This window comes from Rhagoletis pomonella, unplaced genomic scaffold (assembly GCF_013731165.1).
Source record: "Rhagoletis pomonella isolate Grant_MI unplaced genomic scaffold, Rhpom_1.0 Rhpom_scaffold_00008, whole genome shotgun sequence".
In the NCBI taxonomy this organism is placed as follows: Eukaryota; Metazoa; Arthropoda; class Insecta; order Diptera; family Tephritidae; genus Rhagoletis; species Rhagoletis pomonella.
Window position 1 is genome coordinate 6,800,004 of NW_023458562.1, and position 10,039 is coordinate 6,810,042.

At 33.0% G+C, this 10,039-nt stretch overlaps 1 protein-coding gene across 1 annotated transcript in view; it reads left to right on the forward strand.

Annotated features, from left to right (window-relative positions):
• Positions 1-8,868: 8,868 nt before the first annotated feature.
• The window catches only part of LOC118744132, a gene marked incomplete at its 3' end in the record, with an annotated part of 159,471 nt that continues 158,300 nt past the window's right edge, over positions 8,869-10,039 (forward strand). Inside the window, 1 exon segment of the mRNA XM_036476882.1 lies at positions 8,869-9,013. Coding sequence (XP_036332775.1) covers positions 8,940-9,013 — 74 coding nt within the window.

The following is a 10,039-nucleotide window of genomic DNA, read 5'->3' on the forward strand; positions in this document are numbered from 1 at the left end:
AAACTCGACAGCGTGGTTGTTGTTGTCAATTCTATACATCCATTTGCAATATTGTAAGCAATATTTAACTACCTTCAACCGTAAAATAAAAACGAATGCTATAATTCTGCAGGTACTTTCCTCCCAAATAATTTGAAATTTTTAAACCCTTTATTTATGTGAACTTAGGTAACAAAGTGTTTTCTATGTAGGTATTCTCTTCATGAATGTTGTGGAAAAATACCAAAATTTATACACCCAAATTTAGGAAAATTATGCAAGCAAAATCTCGTATGCGCATTAGGAAAAAAATATTACAACATTTTTTATTGCAAATTTTATTATATTTTTTTAAGCCTTATTCAATAAGAAACTAAAGTTATGCATTCATATTGAGTACTTTTTTGGTTTTTAACTATTAAACAAATTCCGTTTTTAAATTGCAACCTGGTGAAAATTTACACAACTCTGGCATTAACATACATACATATGTTCACATATAGATTTAAAAATTTGGATTCTGCATTTTCTTTCTGGTAAGCTTTCGGTTTGACAGACTTTGAAGTTTATCACACTCTAAATCTTTGGTATTTCTTAAAAATATTATCAGATTTTATTTTCTTAAGTATGTGGACACTCTATACGATAATTGGTCTTAACTGAAACATTTCCCAATAGCTCCCGTTTGATACGTATCCTGCGAAATACTTTTTAATACACACATTTATATCATTTCACTTTTTTTGAAAGAGGTGGCAACTCTACTCAAAAATATGTTTGGCGTGAATCTTTCTCCAATACCTTCCGTTTGATACCCATATTGCAATATTTGATGTGAATTGCATTAGATATTCATTTTTTTTAACTTCTTGGACAGGTGGCAACACTTATTAAAATATTTTTTGATGTAAATTTTCTTAAATATCTCTCTCAAATACCTTCCATTTGATATCTATACTTACTTTACTTGCATATTTAAATACATTTTATTTTTCTGACAGGTGGCAACTCTTTCAAAAATAGCCAAACTTCACAGGAACACTCTCCGAGTTTCTATGAAGCTATCCTGGAAATTTTAACAAAATCGGCTGAATGGTTTCGGAGTCTATAAGCTGCATAGATACATACATACATACATACATCCTTTTTTATATATATATAGATATAGAAGAAGATTTAGATTAGTGAGAAATAAAGTAGGAGAGCATATACATACATACATACAGTATCGGTCATATCTAACAAACCCCATATAAACCGAAGTTTAACAATTTGTAGAAAACTTCAAAAAATGGCAACAAATTTTCACCTAAGTTTTAAACTTTTTTCTCGGAAGTGTTAGAATTTTTTTGAGTACACAGTTTTTTAGCCACTACAATTTTAGTCTGATAATGTGCAAATTTCAAGTGGCTACGAATTACCGTTAGTTTTTTAGAATTTTTTTTGTCGCATTGGCTTTTATATAATGAATAAACTCAATTTATTTATTTATTTATTTGTATATGGATGAAAACCGCAACACCTTTGGCGAAAAAAATTCTAAAAAATCAACGGTAACTTTCAGTCACTTGAAGCTTGCACGTTATCAGACTAAAATTGATTGGGCTATAAAACTGTGTATTCAGAAAAATTCAAACACTTCCGAGAAAAAAGTTTGAAATTTAGGTGAAAATTTGTTGCACTTTTTTGAAGTTTTCTACAAATTGTTAAACTTCGGTTTATATGGGGTTTGTTAGAGAAAGAACTGTATTTTAATTGAAAATTCTCAAAAATAAATAAATAAACATAAGTTGCACACAATATCACTTTGAAATGGCGTGCTATAGATATGACCGATACTGTAAGTATTTAGATAAAGTAAACAGAGTTAGAGAAGTGTGTTTTCCATTGCAAAAAAACTCCATTAAGGCTAATTTAAAGCGCAGTGTATTGCGCTCATTTTTAATGACATTCGGTAATGAGTTACATGGTTTGAAAGCACTGACAAAGAACATTCTAGATGACGAGAGATATTTATAGCGTGGAACAATGAGGTTGCAAGTTTTGTCTGACTGCGCGAAACATAAATTTCTAAAGAGGTATTCTGGTTGCCTTTTATAAATTAATTCATTTAGGAAAACTAGGTTCCGATAGTTTAGGAAATCAGGAAGACTGCAGCGAATTATCTTAAAAGAAAACTCCGATATGTGTTCAAATTTTCGCTTCGAAAAGATATATCGTGCACAATTGACCAGAGCAAGTTGCAGCTTTTTCTGAGATTCACAATCCAGATTTCCATACAAGAGCCCACCAAACGATGTCAATAGAGCTATGAGAGTTCTCACAAATTTCAATTTCACATTTAAAGGAATGAAGTCGGCCGTGTACCATAACTTTCTTAAAATAAAGTAGATTTTGCTTAAAATATAGTTAATATGAACTTTACATCCAAGGTATGCATTTAATTTAAACCCTAAGCTAGTAACAACGGACTCGTATTTGATAGTAATGCCCTGTAAGGTTAAATACGGTAAATTCTTTACAAGTTGCGAGGAATACGTAATACAAATGGCTTTTGTCTTAGAGGCATTTAGATTTAAGTTATTAACTTTCGCCCACGAAGAGATGCGTTCGAGGTCTTCGTTTATTCTAAACACCAAATCCTCATAAGCCAATCGAACGAGAAAAATATACTTGTGCATCGTTAGCATACAAATGTATCGAAACACTCTTACAACAAGTTATATCGTTAATAAATATACTGAACAAAATTGGACCAAGTATAGATCCCTAGGGCACCCCCGAATAAAGACTCTTCATCTCAGTGCAGTTGCTTTTAATAACTACTTTCTGCCAACGATTACTGAGGTAATTTTCAAGCAATCTTAGAGCGCTAGCAGAGAATCCAAAATAATTATTTAATTTTAATAAAAGAATGGAATGATATACTGTGTGGAAAGCTTTTGAACAGTTAAATCGCCTCTGTCATAGGCAGGGCGAATATCTTCAACAACCTTGGGCAAAGCTGTTGCACAACTATGGCGGACTCTGTAACCAGACTGACATTCCGTTAGTAGCTTATTTTTATTGAGGTATTCAGCATGATTCAATAATACAAGGTTCGAAAAACTGACAGTTGTCTCTCTCGCACCGCTCCCTAAGCAGTGGCACCGTGTTGCTTCTTTGCAAATTTACATGGAAACAGTGTAGCTTTGGTGTGAAATAGAAGTATAAGCTTTTGTGCAATATGTTTATTTGTATATGCATATTTAACTGATGAAAACATAAACTGTTTTTAAATTGGATGTTTACATCAATCTCAGAGTAGTCTTATTTTAGTTTTGAGTCATTTTGCAGTTTTTATACAGCTAAATAGCACATAAATTACGCAATTCACGTTGATATATCAATATTACGTTCAACATTTCGTTTAAAATGCCAGATTTCCTGCAAATACATTAGAATTTACAAAAGGAATTTGACTACTAATTGCCTACTTTGCGTACTTTCCTACTACCATTTTCGCACCAAGAGATTTCATTCTTCCCCTTTCTTTGTCCTTCGTAAATGCAACCTTTTGTAAGGGAGTGTCAAACCGCAGCTGTCAATAACTATCTAACCTTTATTATTGAATCATGGGTATTCAGTAATTTGAACAACAACTAACTTTTCCCAGAGTTTAAAAAGAACTGGCAATATGCTCATTGGACGAAAATCCGTTGGCAAAGTAGCCGATGGCTTTTTAGCAGTTGGAATGACTTTCGCTACCTTCCAAGCATCGGGGAAAGTTGAAGATGTTATTGAAAAATTAAATGTGAGTAAAATTTGGAACTATGTTTAAACCTATAATTTTCAGGAACTTAAGGCTTATACCATCCTCTCCGACAGCGATAGATTTTATGGAGTACAGACTTCTTATAACAGGTGTAAGATGCAATATGTAACCAATAGCTCGATATCTTACTGCCTGGATCATAATATGCTATTGGAACTAATAATGTAACTAGTACGAAAGCGACAATTGTCACCGACCCCGCTGCCAGGATATGATAAAGATAATTATACAATAGTGTTTACATATAATAACACACTACGACAAATCCACAGCAATACAAGAACAGGATTCCGAATTATGAGAAATCCAACGTAGTGTATAAAATTCCATACAGTGGCGACGGGTCACACGTATGCAATAAGGTATATGTGGGGACAACTAAATCAGAGTTAAAGACAAGGATTTCCGCTCGTAAGTCAAATATTAAAATAAGGAACAACTCTTCGGACAACAAGACGGCCTTGTCATATCATTGTAAGAACTTTGATAACGTAGCAATTTTAGAAAAAGGAAAACATTACCATAATCGATATACTTTGGAAATGCTACACATTATGAACACCCCTAATAATAAAAGAATCAACTTCAAAGCGGACACCGACAATTGCGAGCATGTTTCTCGCAACTTAATTCTAAGGCAGGTGTCATGTGTTCGTTCGCAGTCCACTGCCATTCCGTACCTTATATGTTTCGGACAACAACAAAAAAGAGCTGCAGCGATATACTTACATATTTATGTCTTATGGTCTGATTATGGCAACAGCCGAAACTTAACGTAACTTAATACGATATCTGTTTTGATTCTCTAAGTTCTACGTTCCGTTAAATTAAGTTAAGTTGCCATAATCAGGCTTTATCTGTTCGTTTTCCTGTGTATTGTTGTTCGTGGATTTTTGTTTACAATTACTGTATTTTCAATTGTTTACATTTTCATATTGATATTTTCCACTGTCTGCAAATTTGCTTGTTTTAATACTGTATTTTGCTCATCTGTTTCATTCATTCAAACATAGCCAAGTGTGTAAGTTGTACTTGTTTATGTTTATATGTACATATTAATGTGTGTAATTGTAATAATGTATATTTGCGGTCCTGGTGATGACTTTAGACTGAAGTCGAAATATCGGCAAATAAAGCAAATACAAAATTTTGTTTGATTTTCATGTGGTCTTGAGCTCGAAAAATATGCAATATGGTTTTAATAAATAATGGGATAAAAAAAATTGTATGGAAAATATAAATAAAGAAAATTGTCAAAATGTCAGGGTATTTATTTTTTTGTCGCTGACTGTATGTATGTATGTCAATGTATGCTTTGAATTCATGTACTTTGAGATACCTTCCTTCTAGGAAGTGATCGAATATTCCACCGATTAGCGAAGCGGCTTGATTGGAAGTAACGTTATGTTCAATTTGGTCTCCGCGGACTTCACTATCCATAAGCACTTCACTTCTTAAACGCGACATTTCTGTATGTTTTTACCGCATTGATTTTCTTTTTTTTTTCTTTTAATAATATAAATAAAATTCTTTTAATATTATGATTAAAATATATTTAAAAAAACGTAGACACGTCACTTACAATTGAAAAAAAATGTTATATTTACAACTTCATAACGTTGGCATTTATTTACAAACATTCGATCTCAAAACTTACTAAAGGTTTATTTGAAAAATCTTTAAATAAACTTCCCTGTAGTCAAATGTACTATTTGTAAACTACCTCAAAACTAGTATGAACCGCATGCCCAACTAGTCAGACAACTATCTTTTTTCCATGCAATCAACTGGTATTTTTAACGTGGGGATGTCCTACGAGATGGCCATTGTCAGATTTCGGTCAGAAATATACCAGCCTCATACTAGGCAGAAAAACACTAGTCCAGTTATGGACCAAAAACACTACTTTGGGAGTCAAAAAATAAAATGAAGTCATGAATATACAATAAAAAACTTTTTATTAAGTACACTTTAATTTATTACACATTTTTATTTAGCAGCCTTCGATTTGCCAATAATTAGTGTTAAAAATTTTAAGTATTAATTAAAAGCAAAAATAAATACATAAATATTCCAAACTTTCGAGCATAAATTTAAGTGAATTTTTCATTGAATGTTATTAAAAGTAAAAGGTTTCAGGTAAAATAAATACTATATTTCTATCTTTTTTAATAATATTGAATATTTTATATTCAACAATTTTTATTGAGCTTGAGGCCGTTTTTAATGAAAAACTTATTGTGGAAAAGCAACAATAATTTGAAAAAATGGTAGAAGTGATAGCTATTTCGGAAATCGCCACATTTCCTCATCAGACTTCTTTCAGTAGGATTCGAACCGGCGATCCCACTGACTCAGTCAGTTGCCTACGCTCTGTGCTAAGTCCGCCTTGTAAATTATCGTTGCTTTTTTCCCACATTTTCATTTGTTAAGCAGCTATTCCCCTGCAATTCACACATGATTATTTAACAAGTATGGTATAATTGCGAGTACGTACTCGCTTTAACGGTTTACAATATACCCAAATAAAAGTTATAATATGTTGTGCACTCTATTGTATTATACTGTCGAAGTCAAATAAAACAGGGCATGAATAAATCGTTTTGTACTTGGTACAAGGCTTGTCATTTTCGACCTAGTTCGGTTTCAGTCACTACTAGTATTTTTCCTGACTAGTTTGGGGTTTCACTGCAGAGTTAATACTAAAAATGCTTATTTAACGCTTATTATAGCAAACACATTTTAACTTATTTAAAAAAAAAAAATACTGAAACGCTTGTTGGGTAGAAATTGCTCGGCTACAAACTTGGCGTGCAATCAACCGACAGCCTGAGCTTGTGTTGTGGATTGTGTTCAGTTCATAGGGTTTACACATATTTTATTTTGACAGGCTGCATACCGCACACCGTATCATATATTTTGGCCTAAAAGAGCAAAGTTTAGGTTGTCGTATTGAATAATTTTTTACGGAAATTTTTTTAGAGAAATTATATCTCAATGGCTCTGTCGCTAAATTGTGTTGCCCAGTATAATTGCATACACTTAAGTCAATATTATTATATTATTGAAATGAATCGATACAGAGAATCATAAATAGGGATATCACTTGCTTTAAAATAATGGTATCAAGTTTTCTATCTCGTCGTAAATATAGGCGAATTCATCGTTTTAGTTCAGAAATTTTCTTCCATGTGATTGTTGTTACGTTTCTCTCCCAGAGAGAGAAATTCAGAACTAGAAGGATGAATCCGCCTTAAATCAATTTGAATTTATTTATGTTAAAATTGTTTATTTCGCTTGTCATTAACCATGATTCAATTATTAAAGGTTCGATAAATATTGACATTTGCGTTTACTGCTTTGTAAGGTCGAATTTGAGGAGTATAGAGAAAGATGTAATAATTTGATCCCTTTTGTGAAAAGGTAGGCAGAAATGCGTTTTGTACATTATTATGTACAGTTATATCGTATAAAATATGATTCAATATTTAAAGCAGCTTCCACTGCTCTATTCAATGGATATAGAATTCAAATTGTGTGGCTTATTAAGAATGCTATAATAAAAATTAAAAGTAAACTAATTGAAGAATAGTAAGAACTTTATTCACATAAAATTCCAACTAAAGGAAAAGCTAACCTGACATACGATAAAAATGGTAAAAGTGTTGCCTGTTGAACTTTTTATGTATTTAGTAGTAGCTTATATCGTCACTAGACATGAACAAAGGCGCGAGCTCAAAAGTTGACTTCGAAAAACGAAGCAGTCGACGGCGAAGAAAGACGCGTTAACCTATTTGACGGTGAAAAAAAGACACGTAAACTTATCAACTATGTTTGCGGGTGTAATAAGATCTACTTCATTTGAAATTTGGCAGCACTATACATAGCATAACTTTGTTATCGACTACTCGATCAGCCGTTTATTTAGTGTGCTGATTTTGCTATCGTTGTTTTTTATTACGGTTAATTTTCATATGCGCAATTTTAAAAATAATTGATGTGGAGAGCAAAGAACCTCAGCAAAGAAAATTGATTTTGGACTAATTCATGAAAAATCCACACATCTCCCAATGTCGGTTAGTAAAATTGCTGAAAACTGGAAGGTCGACGGTACAAAATGTATTGTCAAATATCAAGAAAAATGGCAGCATTGAGAGAAAGGCGGAATCTAGCGGAAATCAGGCACTATAAATAAAATAGTGGAGAAGGATGTTCCAAAGACTTTGGAAAGGAATCCGAATCTCTCTGAACGTGTTGTTGCACCTGGAGTGTTGTTCTGAGAGCATGTATTTTGGCCTGATTTGGCAACAAGCCATTGTGCAAAAAAAGCGCAAGAGTTTTTTTACACAAAATGGGATCAACATCGTACTAAAAGAGGCCAATCCTCCGAATTGTCCAGAGCTCCAAACGATCGAGCGTTATTTGGCTTATATGAAATCAAAATTAAAAAGAAACAAAATGCACACCTTCAAGAATGACGCACTTCCGGAGAATGTGGCGAAAACAGGCTCAATCGATCAACGAAAGGGATGTCCAAGTATTAATGGCGGGTGTCATCTCTAAAGTACGGGTATTTTGGCGTGGAAATTAATTCTAATACTATTTGTAAATCTTTCATCTAAATAGAAATAAAAGAAGGTTCTACAAAAGTTTCGACTGAATTGTTCACATTTAAATTAGTTTTTTTTGTTACTTAATACCTGCCAGATTTCAACTGAAGCAAATCTTAGTATGTACATTCCCCAATGAGCTTTTGGTGAATAATGCTGAAATGACAGTCCTTGGCTAAGTATAAATCTATGTTTACGCGTCTTTCTTCTCGCCGTCAACTAGGTTTACGCGTCTTTTTTGCCGAAGATTTTTTACGCGCCTTTTTCGTTGTCAAAACAATGACGAGCCTTTATTCGTGTCTAGTGGCGATATGTATTAATTACAAAAAGCAGACAACACACGCTAAGGCAGCGAGCGAGAGCGAGATAACGTCAGCTTATCCAACTTTCTATTATTGAACCATGGTCATTAACAAACTTTTTAAATTATTCGTAAAATTTTTGTTCCCTTTCACTCTTAGGAACTAAAAGAAGACATCCAATATGTGGAGCAATATTTTCGAGTTACTGGCTTTTATGTAAAAATTTTACATAAAATGACGACACTTTTCCAGCATACAGACTTTCCAATTGCCAGAGATTACTTTGATATTTTACTAATGACTATGACGTAAGTATACATATATTACTATTTTGGCCAAACTCATAGACCAAGAGCTCTTGACCAAAAAACTTATCATATTTCAGATCGATTGAAATTTTTTGTGAGCTTAGCTTGTTAATATAGAAACCGATATCCGGAGGGCTGGCTGCCGAACAGCGGTCTGGATTATGCGTTTTTAGCTATTAGAGATGTCTATAAAAACCGATTACTTAACATACTTCAGATTTTATTTACAGTATATAGAAAATTAATTCAAGGGCATTAAAGTACTACCAGCTCATGTTGAAAGTGCATTGTTGCAAGAATAAGTCAGCATTCTTTAGACGGGCTGTCCTTTTGGCAGGACATTAAAAATATAATAAATAGATGAAATATCTACAGCCAGCCCATTCCGATGGTCACATCATATGAAAAAATTTCAAAAACGCCATTTCCATGCAGATGCGGCAGGTCTGGTAAAATGCCACGGGCACCCGATTCGAGAAGGCCCCGTCCCAAGAGACCGCGAGCTCAGAACTAACCTAACATTTTTAACAACAATATGTACTTAAATGTTATAAAGACCATATGGTCAAGATTTGTGTCGTTAACGTTACATTCGCACATATACATATACATCTCTTTATATTTCTGAAACTAGTGTAAAAACCGGAAGTTTTTAATTTATCCTGATAATAAACCTCAAAAGCTATACTTTATATACAGACACTTGTTTCCTATCTTTTGTTGTTTTAAAGATAAATGTGGTTATAAGTGGTCTTATATGTTACATATTTTGGAAGTCAGTTATATATGGGTAAGGCCATCTCAAGTGGGTCACAAATTTGCCGACGTTCGAATTTCCAGGAGATTTTTCGCTCAAATGTAGTTCTACTCACCTGAAATACACTCCGTAAATTTCAGTGAAAAATTTTTAAATTTAAACTTTTTATGAGCATTAGAATTTTTTACAATGGTACGGAATTAATTTTTTTGTCTGAAAATACAATTTGGAATGCGACATACAACCGTACCAAAATTAATTTTTTTCTA